Raw genomic sequence first — 21,586 nt, 5'->3', positions numbered from 1 at the left:
CAAAGTAACAAAAGACCAGTGAACAAAGGAAGCACCATATTACAGAGCTGCACATATTCTGTCTTTTGAGCCATGTGCACAGGATGAGTTTATATCCTGTGGATAGAAGTGATACAGGGTGTCAAGTCATGGTCTTTACAGATCCACAGCGAAACTCTCATTAATTTCCATAGAGTCACGATTTTATCAATGCTTTTGACATTATTCTTACCTATCCATTATAAGCAATCTAGTAACAAATAAGACTATATAAAATCAAGATCTTGTCATGCTAATCTCTGCAAAAGATGATGAATGTGAAATGAGAGACTGTCCCAGGAGGGACTATCTGGGAGGGAAAATAAGAGCCTTGAATTGTCATTTACCTAAGGAAACCCTGCCAGTAAGGACTCGATATAGACCTCATTGCCTTTTATTGCACTGCCGAGCAATGCTTAGCAGTACACAAGATCTTGACAATGCTAATTTTTAATTTGCTAGGTAGAAAGGTCATAAGATAAAGTAACAGTATTGCATACTATTTTCCAGGTCATAGACTTATACTGGGGAGTTGAAGCAGATGAATGGGACAGTCCTGAGCTGCAAAAGACTCGCATGAAGCTGTTAGAAGATTGCTTGAAAAATTCTGCAGGTCCATGTTTTGTTGTGGGTATAAAAATAATTTTTTATTTTACAACACAAATACAATGTTAGCTATCCTAACTTGCATGATTCAGTAACAAATGTATTTTCTTCTTTCATTTTCATTTTATATTCTCCGTTGTACATTTGCTATACTGCATCCAAATGTTTCCCTGCATGGCAATACAGATTAACAGTGATTGCTCAGTATTAGCAGAGAGAAAAGAAGGATCTTTCATGATCAGTCCCCATAGCAAGACAGGTTTAGAAACCTCAAGGTATGACTGTACTACTGTCACAACAGAAGTATGGACTACTTGTTTAAGAAGGCCACCATTAATTAATCCTTGGCAGTTCTCAACCATGCATTTTTGGGTGGCTAGAAGGACATACTTTCAAAAACGCAGGACAAGTTAGGATGCCAGATATTAGAGCATGAAAAGACTGGAGGTCAGTGACAACTTGAGGAGGCTCTGAGTCTGTGTTTTTCCTGCTCTCTTTACTGTTGCCAGAGCAAGTGTTGCTTTTAGGATTCTTCAAGAGTCAGTAAAGCTGGCAAAAAAATAGATAGATCTTCACTGGCTTTTCCTATTAGGCCTAAAGGAGAGACTGAAGCACATTTACAGAAGTGGTTTATAAAGATTTACATATTTATTTTAATGCCAAAGAAGTCTTTTTCTGTAGATGAAGCTGTAGTTTTACATCAAGCTCAGCAGTCTCCAGCAATCCCTCACAGCTTTTACAACTGAAGCAGTATGAATTGTGAAGTCATGTGAAACATGTTGGAGGGTTCTAATAGCTGAAAGGCACTGGGAGTAGGCTGTATATATAAAGTCCTGCCAGATATGCTTTTCCCCCTTCCAATGAATCATATACAATAGATTTTGCTGTCACTGATTTTATATTAAATACACAATTCAGACTAGTGCATTTTTTTCCTCTTCTGTGCTTAGAAAGATTTGTACCATATTTTGAGATGAACACAGTTAACTTGAAAAATATTTAGGGACCAGTTTAGTGCCTGGTATGCTGACTGTCTTAGTTTTCAGTGCGTAGACAAAAAACACATGATTTTTGAGAAATGCCTTTTCCCAGGTGCTTAGAGAGTAGCATATACTCTTTATCTGTTCTTTAACTTTGTGGATAGATCTAAGTAGACAATCTAATGTGAAGGGCTACTCAGTGGTATATACTGCATACTTAACACCGTGTATTAAAGCATGAAAACACAAGACAAGATGATTTGGGAAGAATGTCAGTTTATTTTGTGGGTTTATGAGAAGTACTACATGCAAGGGAGACTTCAGTGAAAGTACATGAGTGGCCACAGTGAGTAGGATTTGCTATGAACAATACTTCTCTAGAAGACATATATTTATAGTATTCCAAAACATATTTAATTCTTTATCAGCTGTCTTGAGGTTCCATCTCTGTGAGAAATAAATGGGGGATGTAGGACAATTATTTTTCTATGCAAAAAAAATATATAGAAACATGCAAACCCAGGGCAGTTGACCCCAACCTAACCCCAAGCTGATCAATGAAAATTACTCCATAGTATATAAACATCACACTTAATATAAATTAGGGAGTTTGCTGGGGACAGCCCTCTTTCCTCGGTGGCTGCCATCTCAGGAGGGTCTTGCCCATCATTCTAGATTTCTCCTCTATACCTAAACATCTAATTCTTAGACTCATCATAAGGCAGAGAAGAGTCCTGAAAAAACTGCAAATCCTTTTTTATTTTTTTATGGGGATAATTTTAAAGATTCAGTGAATGGAAACAGAACACTGCCTGCTGTGAAGGCTGGAGATCACTTCTCTCCGTGGCAAAGACTAGACAAAGAGCAAGTTGCAGCATGTGTTGTTGTGTATTTTTATCACACCTTTACAACCATCTCACTGGTTCTGCTTCGTTCACCTGCTTGCCTCACTGTTATTTAGCTGCAGAGCCCTGGGGAACAAAGGCCATCCTCAGCGCTTGACTGTAAAGAACCCAGCGCTTGGAGTACTTAGTCTGGGCTGGGTTTGATGCTGTCATGACACTATTTTTCACAAGGACACGCTGGCCCAGATCTCCAGAGAGTTTGGGTAGCTTCCATCTCATGTGACTAAATTTAGTTTTCTAGGTTTATTTTTCTACTTTTTATCTTCCCTTTGTTAAAGAACCAGAGTTGGAGCAGAGGAGCATGGTGTTTTTCCTGTAGCAACATCCAGTGTCCTTAGAGATGGATGTTCTAAAATTTGTAACAGTGACAGAAACCTCATCATGTACCATTGCTGCATATTTTAGCAGCTCAGTATTTTGAAGCTGTTAAGAACTGCCTGCCTGATATTGTTACTAAGGAAGAAAATCAGGGCAAATCAGAAATTTTAAATGGAACAGAAAAGTTAGAAGTTGCAGTGAGCCGACAACTTCAATATTTATTCCAGGTTTTCCAAGTATGGGTCTGAGTAATAGCTCTCCTGGTGACTAAACGGGCAAAACTACAGAAATCTCTTTATGCAGATTTGGTTTTTGCTTTGTTGCACCTTAGTGGGATGCGGGTTTATTTTATTTACAACACAAATTGAAGATGATTCTACTCCAACAAGCATAATTAGTTTTAATTTATAGTAACATAATTAAAAACTGACTTTAGCACTGCAGGCTTTGGGCAACTTCCAATTTCTTGAGAAAGTTCTATAAAATATGCACTTCCATTCAGGTGGGTATTTTTTTTACTTTTCAGTTACCACTTTTTTAATACAGACACAGATCTGGGATTAAATTGGACTGCTCAGAATGAACTAGCAGATATGGATTGATTTTAGAAAGTGTTTCTTTATGGCAATTTATGCCTGCATAGTGATATCATATGGAAGGAAAATGAAAATGTTCTTGAAATGAAAAGAAATTCATTTCATAAATTAGTGCAGTGCATAAATTGGAAGTCCAAAGCTTTTCTTCAGATACAAAACAACAAAATCCAAATGAACACATACTTGTAAACACAAAGGAGGAAGTTCTGAAAAAAAATGGGTAATTAATTTCCTGTGACACTTTCTTTGGGAACGTACAGTCCCCCTCTTAGCTGCTGCCTGAAATCTGTCAATGCTTGATCCAATTAAGGGAGAGAGGAATTGTTTGGGTTTTGGTTAGGTTGGGTTTTTTTGGTTGGTTGGTTTTTGCTGTGTAAAATTAGTGCCTATTATATGTGATCATTTAAAAACTCATAGCCTTTATTGTAGATACATGCCATGCTATTTTTAATCTACGGGATAATTTATCAAGATTAATTTATGAGGGTAAAAGTACTATTTCTGTGGGAAAAATTCTGTGCAGATTTTATGCAGAAATCATACTGGTTGTCTCTGGAATCTACATGGGGAGATTGAAGTGCAGTATATTTATTAAACTGTGTACTGCATAAACTCTGTATTGCATAACAATACCAAAGACAAAAATACATTCAGTGCATCAGTGGAACCTTTACATTTTGTTGAGTTATGTTTCCCAGTTAATTCATAAGAGATGCCAATACAGACAGGATAGTAGAGTGACAGTAAAGGTTGTATTATCGTTTCCAAAACTGGTACTGATCATGAACAGGATTCATCTGTTACAGATCTAGTCTCAACACCTTTACAACTAGTAGAAAGATACAGGTACCTCCACTAGTATCTGAGTCATCTTCTGGATGTCTGTTTCTCCATTAACAGCAAGAAAACACTAGGGAGTTGGACTGTTTATTTGGGAACCCAAGCGCAGTGCTTAATATCAAGTAAGACCTGTAGCTATTTAGAATATCACTAGTCTGTAGTGATTATTTGCAGAATAAGATTACTGCCCTTTTATTGGGGAGTCCCTAACTAATACTCCAGCACTGACCTGCGATTGATTACACCTCAGTACAGATGAGAGAACCGGCAGGCTCCTCTGCACTTCTCTTCAAACACAACCTGCAAGTCAGGTGGGTGCTCTGTTCCATCTGTGTGGCACCACACAGCCTCTGCCTGAACTGCTGCTCTTACATGACTACATCCTGAAAAATCGTGAAATGAAAGGGAGAAATGGAAATAAAACGTTAGTCACCTATAACAATTTGCTCAAATAAATATGTTCAGGTTTGTATAAACCTAAGAGATTTTCTCCACCCATCATTCAAATCATCTGGTCCAAAGAACAGTAAAAACATTTTCTACCTACTCTGAACAGCCATCATAATTTACATTATCCCTCTCAAATTATTGACAGCTTGTTGTTAATTTCAGCATTAATGAATCATTAAAAAAGACCTAGCATCATAAAATTGGGATTCCAGTAGGATTTTAAAAGAATATTAGCAATTTACAGTATTTTGCATGTCCTTAAGTAACCCTGAAATTGAAGATGAAATATGGTAAATTGAGGAGTGAAATGGTTTTTTACATCTCTGGAACTTTTTGTTCCTACAGCACAACGCATGCTTTAATCATTCCATGGAGTACACTGCTACTTGGTTCTCTTTGCTTAGTACAAATGCTTGATAATTAATTCTGAGTACATTCCAGCTCAGAGATAATTCCAAATTATATTATTCCAGCTCTGCTGAATCTTTTCAACTCCCATTTCAGTTCTGATGTTTCCATAGGGTTTATTCCTAACGTGAAAACTGAATAGATACGGGATCTGAAACATCTGAGTTACGTTTTGCTTTTGTGGTCCAACACACATTGTAAGTTAGGGAGACTGAACTCAGTCAAATGCATCTATGTTGGAGCAGTGAGTTTAGGGGAATGCAAAGCTCCCAGCGTTCTTTGAGAATTCAGCAGAAATTACACATGCTTAGTACATTTCAGAATTTAATTTTCCTCAAGGAAGCAGATCTATATATAGTTTTAAAGTGAATCAGGAGAAATAGCTGGAATTAGACGTGGCAAACCAGCCCACTTCTCCCAGTAAAGTATATTCCAAGAAATAAATATCAGTCTGGGAATTTTCTTTTCACTCTGCATCTGATTCAAAACTCATCCAACTAAGAACTTCCTCTAACAGAGGGATTGGGGTCATACAACATATCAGGAATGGCTTTATAGAACTTGTTGGCATTAATCTGAAGTGAAGTATATGTCTGTGGACACTAATCCTGTTTTAGATGGACTGGGCCAACAGGAAAGATTTTTCTGTGAATGTCAAAGTAGGGCTTTGTATATTTTTGAAAGGCTTCAAAACAGATAAAGTGATTAAGTTTTAAAGACACAGTACACATCTTTCGCCTCAGCAAGCCTCTTTCACAGCCTCCAGACTAACAGGCAATGGGTATATATCCCTTTCCATGTTGTTCGTCTCTGAACAACATATATGCACACGGACTGGAATCAAGCATGTTGATATTATATGCCTAATCAATTTTAAGTTAGTTCCTCGATCTTCTTTAGATCTGGGAGTGTATTTTCCTGTAAATCATCTCTGATTCTGTAAATCTGAAATCTAGGATCTAAAAATGCTTACCCATTTTTTAAATATATCCCACTGAAAACAGCTACAAGATTGATCAGGCAGCTTTTCCACGGAACATAGAAACTGCATGGTTTTTGACGTAGTCTTGCATTTTCAGCCTACAGTCAGAAGTCTGTACATATTTCTGCTAAGTCACCGTATTTCTTTTTTCTTGACATAAATAGAATTTCTGGTGCTGCCGACCAGAAAGCTTAAGTATTATATTTAATATAAATGTCTGTATTAGTGAGAACAAGATTAGTATGAACTCAAGTTTTTATCTTTCTATGTATTATGTACAGGAAGAAAAAGGCTGCATGAGATTTATGAGATTTATTTTCTCTTGGCCCTCAAGAGCTTTACCAAACCATCTTCTGAGGTAGTATTGTAATCAGCTAGATGTAATGGTCTGCTCTACAAATGAAACTGTAAATCAGAAAGCAAACATCAGCTGTTCTGCAAAAGTGATAAGCGGGGTGAGGGGATAAATCCTAAACTTTGCAATGCTATTTCTGTGTAAAGAATCAGCATACTTTACAGTATTTAGCAGGCAGTTTATAAGTTCAAAGAGAGATCTTAATGCTGTTGCTTGCACCTAGCACATATACCTTCCCTTTTCTCAAATACAGAGATTCACTTGGGGGATCCTTTGGTTCTCCAATAACAGACCCAGAAACAAACTCCTACCCACAAATAACTAGTTCACTTTGGAGTCTGATTATTATTAAACCCTGCTGGCAGGAGCTGAGTCTCCTTTATTTAAGATAATCAGAGTGTATAATTTCACAGGAAACTTTTTTCTTCAATGAAAGATACTAATTTACAAAATAAGAGACATTATGAATGTTGTTCATGGCGATACTGGTATGCATCCATAAGGTATTGACTCTTTGAAAATATTTGCTTTCAGTGCAAGGTGCTTTTTTTTGGAGTTACTGTTCTGTTAGCATGCAGTGTAGCAGTAATTATCACACACTTCTTTCTTTCGTAACTGGAAAGCCTCACACAGTATTTTTTTATTCCATTCTACTTCAAAAAAAATGAAGCAGAGAATTCTTGCTATGGAGACTGCAATTATTTTGAGTAAACTACATGTTCTTATTAACTGTTCTGTATAGTACAGAAATTAATACTTAAAACTGTTTAAAAAATAGAATAGCTGGAAAAACAGTGCATTGCCTGGCCATATACTTTTGTAGAGCATATACTGTGCCTCTTGGTCATGCTATTGCATGGCATAGGCAGGATAGTATTTTTATTGAGAGAAGTGTCATGACCTCATCTTCTTTCCTGTATTTCATTTTTTTCCCACGAGGATTGGCTACAGAATTTTTAAACATTTGAGTAATGACCTATTACTTGCAGGCAATATTTAGTATTTAGTGCTCATACACTTACTATTAATTTTAGGTCTGATTACCTTTTAATTAAAAAGTAGTGTTCAAAAAGGCATAAAGAGAGCCCAACAGAAAGCTAGTATAGGTAAGGTTTTATTTTAACCTGTTCTGTTCTTGAAGTATGGTAAGTGAAAGCTAAGAGGATTTATAAAGGTGATTTTTTCATCTATATTATAAATAAAAAACTAATACTGGGTAGTATTGAGGAACAATAATTTTTGAAGTGTGGCAGTTCTGAAGGTGGCTTTATGGAAGGATGGATTTACATGTAATATAAATTAAAGTGTTAGGGTTAGCATTTTTATTGTTATATTTGGTGATGTGAATTGACTGTAAAGATTGTTGACACTCCGAATACTTTAAGTAATGCCATTCTTCATAAGCCACAGTCTTTGTCAAGTGTGTAAGGGCTGTGGTTTATGAAGCCAAGGAAGTCTTTAATCTCTATTATGGCAGTGCTTGGTTTAGTCTTTTTCCTTCAGTTCAGATCTGCTGAAGATCCCTTCCAGATTTTCTTGTCTTTCTCTCCCTAAGTGCTATTACAGTTTAGATTATTAGTTACGTTCATAGAAATCAGTTCCTTCCATCCTGCAACTATGCTAGGGTCCTTTCTAGCCTCCTACACATTTATAATTATTTAATAAACAAGAAAAAATGGTTCATCTCCTCCAACCATGTGAAAAGTAGAGAACACATGGAAGTAATTTAGGAACATACAGAAGGGACTGATACTTCCACATCTGTCTTAAGTTTACTGGGCTATGATACTTCTAGCATTGTTAGGGAAGGAAAATTATAGTCTTGTAGTGCAAGGAATTATCTAATAATGCTTTTTAATCTTTAAAGGACTAGATTGATAAAGCATCTGTTCAGAGAGCAGCAGCCACCAACTGTCCCACATGACAAGCCTTGAAGCCTGTGCCAGCTGCAATGGAGAACAGAATGTTTCATTACCGTTGGCACATAAGGATACAGAAATCAAATAGAAGTCATCAAAATCCAGGAACCAGTCAAAATAAATAATACAGGCCATTCCACGTGTACTTGCAAAGCTGATTTGATATTTTGTTATACTACTTGTTTTGTTATACTGTGATAAACTCTTAAGTTCTGGGTTCTGTAGGGAGGTGGCATTATAATCTGCTAGAGCTAAAGTCTTTCATACTAAAAATTTGCCTTTGGACCTTCGTTTATTTTTAATTTCTGCAAAAGATGTTAAAAGGTGTTTTAGGTGCTTCACTACACACTACAGGGGGACTGTATTATTCTATGCAAGTTGGGAAATAATTTTCTTGACATTTAATTACAAAATTAGGTTTTCATTTGTAGACTCAATGACTACCAATCTGATTAGCTTTAATAAGAAGGAGAAAAAAAACTGCAAAAAGAAATTTGCAGCAAAATCTCATATCATGTTACAACTAGCTTCAGTTTTCCTAAACTCAGCAGGGATGTTAAAAACTCTGTTATATCATCAGTGATCTCTGCCTCTGATAATGCTCATTAATTACACTTTCTAACATCTTCATAGTGGCTTTGCATGGCTGCTGAGAAACACAGCTTAACTGTGTTACAGAAAAGCATAAATATATAGATATATTTCCAATAAGGAGCCTGTGTATGTGTTTGCAGTAGGATTTTTAGGCTTTGCAGTCCTGAAAACCTCTCCTCAGTTGCTGCAACTTTCACAGCGGCTACAGACTAGATGCCACTCTGTGAATCTCTTAGGTGCCTAATTCATCTCTTCTTGCCATTCTCAACATTACCTTAATCTAAGGTCTTTGGCCTATAATTTATCATTTAAATACTGTCCCAAAATGGGAATTTAGAAACCAAGCAGCCCTTCTGTTAAACACTAGCAAGATCATATTTCCCAGAAAACAAATATATGATCCCTTTTTTTTAGAGGATGCCTAGGTGCAGTGTGAGGCAGCATCCTTTCTTACATGTGAAGCATACCAAAGAGGGTAGTAAGGATGCAGAAGAGTCCTAGTTTTTAACTCCTGGGGTTGTTGTCCAGAAGCCAGTGCCCTGTCCTTCCGGCTGACTACACAGCAAGGCTCAGAGTATCTTCTTTGTTCCTGGCTCCATGATGCCTGTATCCTCATTAAACAGCAGCAGTAGGAGCAGCTTTCCTCTAGCCTTCATCTATGGAATGCAGGACAGGATCTCAAACCCTTTCACAGTTCCTCCCTGCTTGCATGAGTGTTGCGACTGTTTTACAAAGCATGGGAGGTTACACCACCATGCCCTCCTCTGAATGGTACCTTTCCCACTCCCTGTAGGAAGCGTAGTGATTTCCACAGTGTTATTGACTCCAGTCTAGGCTGGGTGCTAAAGTCTTTTATTAAACCTAGCCCTTGTAGTTTGTTTTTCTACCCAGATCCACTATTATAAACTGTTACGGGACCTGTCAGAGCTGACAAGAATCTGCACTGCAGTAGGAGTTACCTGCAAGGTCCTGAGCTTTCTGTGAGAAGAAAAATGTAAGCACCTGTCAAGAAATCTCCCACCCGATTTCAAAAAAGAGCAAAGTGAGAATGATACATTTGTCTGGAGGAGAATCAGAGTGAGTGAGGAGCTCAAATCTATAGCCAGAGGGAGGCAAAATCTTCTCCAGTCTTTCCTCTACCCTACCTTTATTCACAGACCTCTTTCCTAATTTTATCCCTTTTGACTGATTTTTTTACCTGCATCCATGCTCAGGGACATCAAAGGACCAGCTATGACAGACTATGAAGGAAAAGGCAACAAAATAAACTAAACTGGTGCTTCATGGTCCTGTATAAGACAGGAGGAGAGTGTGGAGGAAGAGACCACTGATATTTTCACAGCCAGGAAAAAGGAGAGTTCTGACGAAGCAAAGTGTATCAGGGAAGCAGGTCATGAATTTCTTCTGAGGAAGCACATTTACATTACACATGATGTACTGTTAGCTCCTACCCACTATGTCCTGAGAAATTACTTACTATTTCCTATCTCCCTACCACTAGGAAAAATCTTTGAGATTTAAAGATATTGCATTGTGGGTGAAGTTCAGAGTTGAGGGAATTGGTTCATTTACAGCTGGATTCAGCTGCTGTCTTTTATTTTCTGAAAGACAGAATAAGCATCGAGTAACCTCCCCATCACTTTCTTCTTGCACCTTATGCCAGCAATATTAGTCAGAGCAAAAGCCTTCAGCTCTTGTACCTCATTCCTCCAGTCCCAATTCCAGTCAGTTTTCTTACAAGGTAAGTTCAACAGCCCTGTTTTGGTTTTCGTGGAACTGAAACCAATACTGATCTCAAGCTCCTGAAATACCCATAGCCCCCCCCAGGGTACTTTTGCAGGGAAAAAAGGAAGAGAGAAATTAGGGCATTGTCATGGTTTAGGCCCAGTGCATAACTGAGCACCACGATGCCTCAAAAAGGGCTAGTCAAAATAACGACTGGGAAGGCTTCTCACCACTTAAACAGGGCACAGGCAAAACACAGACTCATCATAAGGAATAAAAAACAAAACAATTTTAATTTGTTACCAACATCAGAGTAGAACAATGGGAGATACAACCAGATCTTAAAATTAAAACATCTTCCCCCCACCCCTCCCTTCTTCCCGGGCTCAGCTTTTGTTCCCAGTTTCTTCACCTTCCCCCTCCCTCTTTGCCTTGAGGCACAGGGGGATGGAAGTAGGGGTTGCAGTCAGCTTCACACCATGTGCTCCTCAGGAGTAGGAAGACAGCCCAGTTTCCCTCTCTCTGGTTCCATGTGACCCCCCTTTTCCATAGCGAAAAAAAGTCCTCAAAAGTCCAATATAGGTCTGCCCCACAGCTGCAGTTTCCCTCACACATGAACTGCTCCATCACACACTGCCCAGAGTCACGGCTTCTTCAGGAGCAGCCACGGTTGCCCCTGTCCCACCGGTGAACGTTACGGGCTGCAGGCCAGTCAACCCGGCTCTCGCCACGGGTTGCAAAAGGGGAACCTGTGCTCTCTGTCCTCCTCCTCCTCCCTCTCCTTTGTTTCCTTCAACCGACCTTGGTGTTCTTCAAAGTTGTTCTCCTCAGGCCGCACTCCTTTCTCTGCTGCAGGTTCTGAAGTTCCCGGCTCTCTCTCTCTTTTTTTCGGGATGGAGCTGCAGCAGGGCTTAAGCTTAAGTTGTGGTCGGGGCCAGCCAAGCCCAGCCGGGCAGGGTCAGGGCCGCGCCATCCACACCTGAGGCCGCGCTGGTCAGGGCCGGTGCCAGAGAGAGAGAGAAGTATGCCCTGCACCCCCCTTAAATACATGAATTTGCAGGGGCGCTGATTGTCTTGGCCCTGGTCAGAGGTGGGTCTGACAAAGGCAAAGGAGGAGCTTTTCAGGTAGCTTCTTAGAGGGCCATCTCCATAGCCCTTCCCCTGTTACCAAAGACACAACCAAAAACCCCTCACAGAAAACCCAATACAGGCATGGGTCTGTGAAACAATGCACGGCAACACTTCTCAAGCCGAGGAACATAAGTACATACCCAGGCAGGTGGAAGAAAAATCCATTTCTCAGCATAGAAATGTCTTTCTATTGCCTTCAGTTCTCTACTCACTTCAATAATTTCAATTAAAAATTGTATTTATTTTGTGTTTTGTACAGTCAGCTGAAGATCTAAAACTAACTATATTTACCTGTAAGCTTCAAACAAAGGACTGGGTATGGACACTACTATAATCACCTAGATACAGAGAAAAATCAAATTAAAATCTTTGATCCTGCTCTATGGTACCACTTTTCCCTTAAAAACTAAACAAGCTAAACAATGTAAAGGAACTGACCTGTCCCTGCTGATACATAAATACACAAGATACTTTGCATATCAACACTCAAAATAGGAATGCTTATTTTGCACGCTATCATTAGCCTCATTTTATAGATTAGCAATCTAGCAGTGGCAAAAGCATCAGGCAATTTCCAGTTTCCATACTGAGATGAAGCAAAAGTGAAAAGAAGGTTTAAGAGATCTGCAGCAGCTCTGATTTCCTGTCTGCCAAGTTGCACTGCCTTGCAACTGTTGGCAGTAGAAGAAAAATGCTGTTCTGAAGGCACTTTGACCTGTACATGCTAGAAATTGCAGGTTACAACTCTTTTGGCCTTTTAAAATATTTTTTATTTCTAATGGAAGTATTTCTGGGAGACTTAATTCCAATGCAACATAATTTTTGTCTTTTGATGACTACCATGAATAGGCAAGACAAGAAGTCAAATATATTTAATTGAAGAATATTCTCTCTGTGCATATATCAGGATGTCCTCCTACTGCTCCGCATTGCAGCTGGAAAGGAATAAAAAAAGGAGTAAAGACAACTATTTTCAGGGCATCTCTTGGGCACCAGCTACTCTGGAACTCCAGCTTTCTAAAACTGGGTTTAGATGAAGCACCTTATTACAGCTTTCTCCACCTTGGTTTCAGTTATTCAGTTCCATTTAATGGTGTGGAGTTTACCTTAACAAGCAGTTAACACACATACTCCACTGAGATTTTCAATTAATTCTTTTTTTTTCTTGTTCCTGAAATCATCAGTGCATTGAAAATGAATTTAAGTAAATATACTTTTCTGGTTTAGATCTAAATGATGATTCAGATGATTCGCTGTTGTTTAGTCATTAGCATTTTTGCTTTGAGTTTGAGAAGAATTGGCTTAACGATTAAAAAAAATGTAGGACATTCATTTTTGTTTGTTTCTGGTAGTAAATTCTCCGTTTCAATTCAAATCATATTCATTACTCTGAAACAAGGTTCCAGCTAATACTGGTATTTTTGGTTTGGGTTCTTTTCACCAAAAATATCTGGCTGCCCCAGAATATCTTATATTGCATAAGTAATTTCTATAAGATACTGTTACAGTAGAGTTACAATATACTGGCAACAAACCAAAAGAGACTTAGAGTTTCTTACTTACTAAGTTTCTTTGGGTACAAAACCCTTAAAAACTGGTATCCTGACCATTTGTTCCAGATTTTTGAGACATGATTTACCTGTATATTTGCTAATGTCAGTTTCCTGACTTGACTGTGCCACCTAGGCAGGTTTGCACGTGCAAATACATGGTGTTACCTCCTCCAAATTCAATATGAAAGACAGGGCATAAAATGTAGCCAGTGTAAACATAAAAACTAAGGTCTGAAAACAATGGAACATTTCTTGTAGCTATGCTGAAGTGTTTCTGTCTTTAATTTGTACATACATATATATCAATTGAAAGAAATGAATGGGTATTAGTATCTTAATATAATAAGTATGCTTTTTAAACAAAATATTGAGAAGAAATTTGAGGTCTTTTAAAACATTAAATGGAAATGTCAGTCTTTTACTTGTATTTTTTCTTTATGTGTCTTTTTTTCTATAGGTGTCTGATCTACTACTAGCATGCTTTTTATCAGCTAATAGATATATTAACTTTACATTAAAGACTAGTGCAAAAACCACATTTCTCTGAGCAAAATGGCTATTTGACTGAAATGTATGGATTTAAAGAGGAAAAAAGTTTTTATTTCATAAGAAACATTTAACTACAAGAGGAAGGAGGCCTAGAAGTTCAGGCTGAAGAAGCCGGAAGTTGGATCTCTAACCCCCAGATTCACAGAAGGCAGTGAAGAGCAAATGACCACAGGAGAGACAGGGATCCAGAGGACCGACTTTGTAGTCCTTGGTTAGGGCACTCATGCAAAAGGTTCATGTTCCTGCTACAATTAATACTCAGTTACTTATTCAAAGCTATGTGAGTTCAAATACAGAGAGGAAGCTGTGCTTGCAGGAGCTTTGACACACTAATGTTACCCATTTCATCACTGATGCTCAAAAGCCTGATGAGTCGGGTACATACCTGGTGACCACAGACTTGTCCTTCTTCCAGTTCAGGAGAGATTTTGAAACAGGCCTCTTGCTCTGCAGGCAAGCTCCCTCATTGCATGCCTTGCTCTAGATCGTGACCCACTAGCTACACCCGTTTTCTGCCCAAGGCTTCCTGGTGAGACATGGTTCAAGTTTCTACCAGACTGCAATCCACAGTTCCCATGGTAGAAGGACACCTCTGGGACATCAGTGGGAGAAGCAATTCCCAACCCTTGACAACAGATGGACAACATAATATCCCAACACATTTTAACAGCATTTAAGTCCCTACAAGTCAAGCAGCCTAATGAAGAACAACTTGGTGCATCTCAATGGCACCTAAATGCTGATGTTGGGTGCCTGCAGGCAATTTTCAGCCTGGAGCATGAAGCATTCACTGCATCTTCAGTAATGTGAGACACTCAGTATTTTTTTTAAATCTTCATTTAATAGTAACTTCAGCCTCAGGCTCAACGAAGTTTACAAAACTAGTGCTGAAGTTGCTCTGTGTTAATTCTATAAAGTTTTGTTAGATACAAATGATTGATGAGGGTTTTATACACGTTTGCCACCCTGGTAGCTTTAAACAGTTCAATCACTTTCAATCTAATGAATCTTTAATTTGTTGTTTTACTATTAAAGGAAAATGACTCATCGGGTGGGAGATTTTGATTCACGAGTCTGCATATAAAACTGTCTCTTGGAGCTGAACATAGTGTAAACATTACTGTTCCCTTTAAAAATTATTTCCTATAATAATCATCAAAATGCTGCAATGTTGTTATCACAAATTGAGGTTTTAGGTTATTACTGTAGAGTACTGTCATATTTTTCATGAAGGTCTGAAATAATATTCTTATTTGCAGACTTAGTATGAAACAACATGAAGATTGAGAGAAATTATGTTTTCTTTTAGTTCTGTTGCTTAACTTTTTCTTCTTTTTTCTATGAAAAAAATTGCATTTGCTTGAACAAGTAGGGAATACGGATACGGGGCAGGTATCCCAGAGACTGGTGCAAGCCTCTGGCGTGGATACAGTTCAGACACTGAAGCCCCTGGAGGCGAAGTGTGATTTAGAGCTTCTCATTTAGGCCTCCAAAGGTTTGAGTGGTTTTGTGGCACCCTGATAGACAGCACTTACACAGCCAGATATAAATTTAACCATAATGACACCGAAAGAGTGGAGGGAAGGTGGCTATTTGCTGGTACTAGCCAGAAGGAGATATTTCCAAGCCTCACCTCTGTGTCTAAACATAGGAAGATGTAGTTTTCACAGCCTATGCATGCAAATGCACCCACCCTAAGGCTGTCATGTATCCTTACAAACAATTTAAGATTAACAGTTAAGATTCTAGCAAACATAGTCTGTTTATAGTCCTTAGTCTTTTTTTTTTCTTTTAATTAGTGACCACTGTTACTGGAAAATGTGCAGTGTGTTTAGGTGAAGAACTGTTCCCCAGGAACCTGGTGTGTTTATGTGCCATAACCCAGCATTGGCGCATCAGTCTCTCAGTAGAGAAGAGCTGCATTTACTCAGCATGCCTCCTGCTTCCAGCACTGGGGTGTGATATTGTAGTCTTTTAGAAAAACAGTGTCAATTACTTTTGTCGTCACCACAAAAATGAAAAGACGTTGTGTTTCAATACCTCAGTTAAATGGCCAGTGAAACTGGACTGTAGATTGAGGCTAGACTGGAATTATCAGAAAGCACAGGAATGACTCCATGAAGAGTTTTCTACCACATAAAAATTTTTACCAGACTATTTTTCAGAAGGTTACACAGAGTCAGGTACTAATACCAGAACTTCAGCTAACTTCTTGTGGGGCACTAAGAGGAATGGAGCTGCAGTGCATTGCCTGGAATTGCCCTGCTCTAAATGACAGACCTACTCAGCACAGTATTTACAATTTGCTGGTTCTCCTTGTGTAATCAGTTCCCTTCCTCATTCCAGTGCTGTTCTTTTTATTCCCTCTCCTGTTCCTATGTCTGTTTCTCATTATTTACTTGTCAGTTAACTGTATTAGAACATCAAAGACACGAACTCTTTTAACTGCCTTTCTAAATGCACATATTCACCAAGTAGGTGCCACAGGTGTCCTCAGAACCTCTGTTCAGCTGCTCCTTAACTTTGCTGTAAGTGCAGAAACACCTACGTTTTGGTTAAAACACAGAGTCCTTGCTCACACGAGCCATATGATGCAGCATTCCTGAGTTAAACACAGCCAAGTTTCAGAGGTGTGCCCTGAGCATGGCCAACTCATGCAGTTTGTCTGAAGGACTTCGGCCACAATCCCTACCATAGTTTTCTGGCGTGCAGTCACAGTTACAAAAGACTGGTTGGTACCATGCTACCTGCTGTTCTCTGAGCAGTTCTCAGAAAAAAAAATATGTGGCAGTCGGGTGCTGGCATGGCCTCCACAGCTTCCTTTTTGCCATGGTCTACTTTTTAAGTTTTTAAAACTAGAAGTTTTAGTACATTTCAATCCTTATATGATACTCAACATATGTGTTCCTTTCTTGGTAAAGCTTCAGGCTCTCCCAAACACTAGATGTCAACTATAACAAACTAGACTTATTTTTCACCTTGCAGTACAAGGTGTATTCGTTCAGACTTCTCTTTCCACACTTGCACTGTGCACGTGTCATCTTTTAAGATTAACCTTATAACTTTTCCATAAACCAGCACCAAACAAGAAGAGGAGAAATACCTCAAAGCAAAATGATCCAAGGCTTATTTTGTTGTCTATTAAGCTTTATGGATGCCACCATCCCAATTGGAAGACACCCTTTTATCTGTGTGATGCCTCTTCTATGTACATCTCTTCTTCCCTCAACTAATGCTTGACTTCTAGCAAAATATTAGCAATGCCATCTGTAGCACCAAGGTACACCATGATAAGTGTAAGTCCTCTACTGTTTAACATTTGATTTAAAAAAATGTGAAGGCTTCCAAATAGTATTTGCACAGGCCTCTGTTTTACTTAAAAGCTCATAATACAGTTATCCACAGTGATTCCAGTATTCTGATCACATCAAAGTTTCTTTTTATTGTGTTTTCCTCTAGTAGCCAGAAGGATGATCCCTAATACAGGATTAGTTACCTAATGTCTCTTGTAATGACAGATAAGATACAAGGAAAAAAAAAATCCGTCTTTTAATTTTCAAGTACTGCATTTTGTTATTTACCTTTATTACAATGGAGAGAGAACAGCACAGACTGTACCAGAGAGGCAGAAAGCTACACAGAATAATTCCAAAACAAATTTAGTTGATTAAATGCAGTATATTAAAACCAGACATTTTAAAGTTGACTTTTTAGTATTGTTAATGAAGGGCCCAGCTATTTATCTTTGCTCAGGCAACTGTCTGTTGAATCCACTGGACCTACTTAAATTCAGAAAAAGTACAGCCTAATGAATTTCAAGTAATAATTGCTATACAAGGTAATTGCAAAATTTGCATAGCAAAGCTCCTGAGATAAATTTATGAGATTTCTACATCAATCTGAATGTGCAAAGGCTTGCAATTCAGCATAACATGAGTTATTAACCTCACTTGAATAAAGAAGGAAAATAATATTGTGTTTTGTTTAACCTTTGCAGTTTCAGAATTCCACAATTAGAAGGCTCTATGAATAGATCAGAAGAGCAAAAACTTAGAAATCTTCCCTGGTTATCTCATTATGTGAAGCAATGTAGCTCTTTCTTCTCAGAGAGCTACTAGTTAGAATGATCACATAGAAAAAATAAATTCACATAATAAAAATACTGGATCATTTCATTAAAATGATAGTTATTTAATTCTACTTACTGAACGCATTTGTTCCTTTCTCCTGACTCCTTGATGTGCACCCTGAATGAAGCTAGTGTGGGATATGAACGCGCAGGCCAACCCCTCTTTGCCTTCATGCCTCTCTCTATTGGAGCAGCTTCTTGAGGGACTTAGGCGCTGGGACTTGTCAGAGACTGGAACCTGGACTATAGGAACAACCATAATTCCTACATTTCTTCATTTCTCCTGAACAAGGGACAGACATTGACTTGTTCCTGTCCACCGGCTCTTTGTCACTACTCCTCTGCTGGAGGATGCCAACCTCTCATCATCAGAGCAAGCACTGTAGTTCATGTGAGCTCTTCCTAATCTGCTCGAGGTAAAAATCAGCCAGGTTAGACTGGGGTGGCTCTGCCTGAAAGGGGTTAGGAAGTGTTTGCATGCACTGCTTTGAAGTCTCTGCTCTGAGACTGCAGCATGGAGCATGATGAGCCACATGAGTACCTTCTGCCAACACAACTGGATTCAGAAAAGGGTTCTGCAGCTTCACGCTTTTATAATCAGTGAAGCAGGCTTCATCATCATCAGTTATTGATTTTCAAGGTTTAGTTAGAGCTAGAATAGTTTAAAACAGCTTCTCATTATGATGAGTGCTTTAAAAATTATGAAAATTTAGGTTTCTATTATTTACAAACAAGGTAATTTACATTTTTAGGGTGCTACTGTATTTGCATTAGCATTACTTTACTAAGAGATCTTTCTGATTCAAATGAAGATGCTGATACTGTTGGTTCCTTTCCACATTAAGTACTCCTCATTAACTCAGAATTCTTACTGACTACATTTAAATGAGGAAATATAAAAAATATCCTACTTTAAATAAAGTTAGAGTTCTCACTGACTTCTGTGAACCAAGATTTGAATGCAGAATTAAGCTGATGATCACAAATTTGAAGAATTTTGTCAAAAGAATGCAGCAACGTCCTGCAACTCGATCTCCTATAAAGTTTCTCCCAAGCCTTCTTTAATATATTTATGGACAGAAAACTATGAAAATAATATGTCCATTTAAGTACTAAAATTTCTCTCTCTATTTGGTACTTGATCAAAATATTCCCTTGCCCCACTGTTCATTCAGAGAACAGCTATGAGGGCAAAGGCATTGAACATTTTTGCAGCAAGGGAATATGAGACAGTGAAGCAGCTTGTGGTTCTGCAGCATTGATCCTTGGTATTGCTGGTATGAGCCACATTTTTAATAATACCAATTTGAGCTGTTTATAACATCATATGAATTTTCATGAAACAGAACATAAAATCTTCTGTTCCATTACTGTGGAAACTAAGAATAAAGCCAAGAGGTAAAGAATCCAAAGATGCATCCTTATCCTGAGTCCAAAGAAAAGGATTTCCACATTTGCTTTTGCGTGTGAGATTAATGCCAACCTGTGACTAATAGGAATCAACAATGCACGAGTGAATACTGTGCTAAGGAAGTATGTTGGGTATTTTTTAATTTCTTCTTTTGAATGTGTTTGTACTTTTTTTGCAAGTTGATATTGAGAAAGGCAATGCATCTACTTGAAATTTTACCAAGTCATCATAGTAGGATGCAGCTCAGTACAGTACCCTCAATAGTAATTCATCTTACTCTCTATCGGTTTTCCTTCGTAGTAATTTCAAGGTCATTAAACTGTTAACACATTGATTTTTATGAAATTCAGATCTTGAGGAGGGCTTTTGCATAACTAAAAAGAAAAAAGTAATCCCTACTTTCCTGCAAATACACAGGGCCTGTTGGGAGAGAAGTACGGGAACATCCGAATACCAGGGGAAGTTGAGTCAGCAGAATTTGAAATGATCCTGGATGCTGCTGTAGAGGCCAAGCTAGAGACAAGGATTTTAGAAGAGTGGTACTGCAGGGATGAGAATGCAGTGCCACCAGCATATTACCTCAGACCAAAATCTGAAATGCTGAAGAATACGGTAAGTCATAGTCACATCCTCACAAAGTTCTGCTCTCATAGTCACATCTTTACAAAATTCTGCTCTATCAAGTACAGTGGTGAGCAGCCCCCAGCACCAGGCACCTGCTGCTGTCTCTGAATGAGCTTCTACAGCCCTGTCCGCATCTGAGTATCTGGTGCTGGGATGCTCCTTTCCCATACATGGAGAAGGGAGCAGCTGCGAAACACCAAGGAAATACAACGGGTCAACTCCTGTGTTGATGCGCTCTCTGATAATGGCTAGAGCAAGTGGACTGTAGTCATCCATGACATGTCACGGCTGGTGGGACAGTTGTACAGATTTCTCTTCCCTTCCCTGATGCTGGAATAGAGAGAGCTCAGGCTCTCCTGCCCCGGTATTTTGTTTTTGCTAGATTTCAATGAACAGGATGTGCAGAGGAAATACACATTTTCCCTTCTATGCCCCATACAAGAAAGCTCTTTAACAAGTGCTTAGTGCTGTCTGAAGTCAGATGTCATAGTTTTAACTTACTAACTATATTCTAATAGAAGATTTTTGAACACTGTTAATTACCATTTTTAAAACAGGGATTTGTCTTTAATTTATTATAATAAAAACTGTATGTTACCCAGGGCTTAGTTTACTCCTCTACACATCCTATAGACCCAAGGACAGATTTCAGTGTACAAAAAATGAAGTCTTTAACATTTATTTTGAGTGCATACTGTATTATACAAGAAAATTAAATTAAACTGTTCTACTGCATTCACTTATCATGTAGCTTAATGTTTTCTGTGTTGCATGAAAAAACAGTGAAAACATGAAAAATGCAGACACAGAAAGAATTTTTATGAGTTAAAGACAGTATGTGGCTAATTCTGAAGTACTGATCAAAAGGAGGAAAGCAAGTTTTGTAACTTTGCATTGCTTTGCTGATGTCCACAATCTCTTTTTGAATAAAGCTTGGCTCTTTTGTTATTAAAACTCTTTACTTTTCCTCAAGCATACACAGGCGTAGGTAAAGAGATGTTCATAACTGGAAACTAACATACAGTTATGTCTCATAAACTTACAGAAAGTAATAAAAGATTCACAGCTCTGAATGTGTTAAGAAAGAGTTGCAAGGGAGTTCATCCTGGAGGCTGATGCTGACTTTTTTTCCTTATTACACCCTTCAGGAAAACTGGAGACCCCTTAAACACTTCACCTGCAGTAAGCAATGCAGCAGCGACTACCAGCTGCCTTAGAGAAACCTCCATTGTGGCATCTGAAGGGATTAGGGAATTTATATTAGAGTCCTATCTGATGACAGTAAGATTACAGTTACTATAGCAATGAATGAATCAAAATAATGTCACATATAGTCCTGTATTTTTCAAATATGGTAGCTAATATGAGGTGCTTAATTACAGGTACCAGGAACATAATTTTCAGTTTTGAGATCCAAGATTAAATTAATATTATTATTACTTCTCATTAGAGGAGTGATATTTTTAGCAGTATCACTGCTGCTTTATTATCAT

At 38.3% G+C, this 21,586-nt stretch overlaps 1 protein-coding gene across 1 annotated transcript in view; it reads left to right on the top strand.

Annotated features, from left to right (window-relative positions):
- Positions 1-21,586, top strand: part of NWD2 (NACHT and WD repeat domain containing 2) — a gene marked incomplete at its 5' end in the record, with an annotated part of 32,223 nt that overhangs the window by 3,821 nt on the left and 6,816 nt on the right. The window contains 2 exons of the mRNA XM_010185488.1: positions 529-645; positions 19,887-20,081. Coding sequence (XP_010183790.1) covers positions 529-645; positions 19,887-20,081 — 312 coding nt within the window. The remainder of the gene's footprint in view (positions 1-528; positions 646-19,886; positions 20,082-21,586) is intronic.

This window comes from Mesitornis unicolor, unplaced genomic scaffold (genome assembly GCF_000695765.1).
Source record: "Mesitornis unicolor isolate BGI_N332 unplaced genomic scaffold, ASM69576v1 scaffold9485, whole genome shotgun sequence".
Taxonomy (NCBI): Eukaryota; Metazoa; Chordata; class Aves; order Mesitornithiformes; family Mesitornithidae; genus Mesitornis; species Mesitornis unicolor.
Note: the sequence above shows the minus strand (reverse complement) of the source record. Positions and strands in the feature narration are given on the sequence as shown.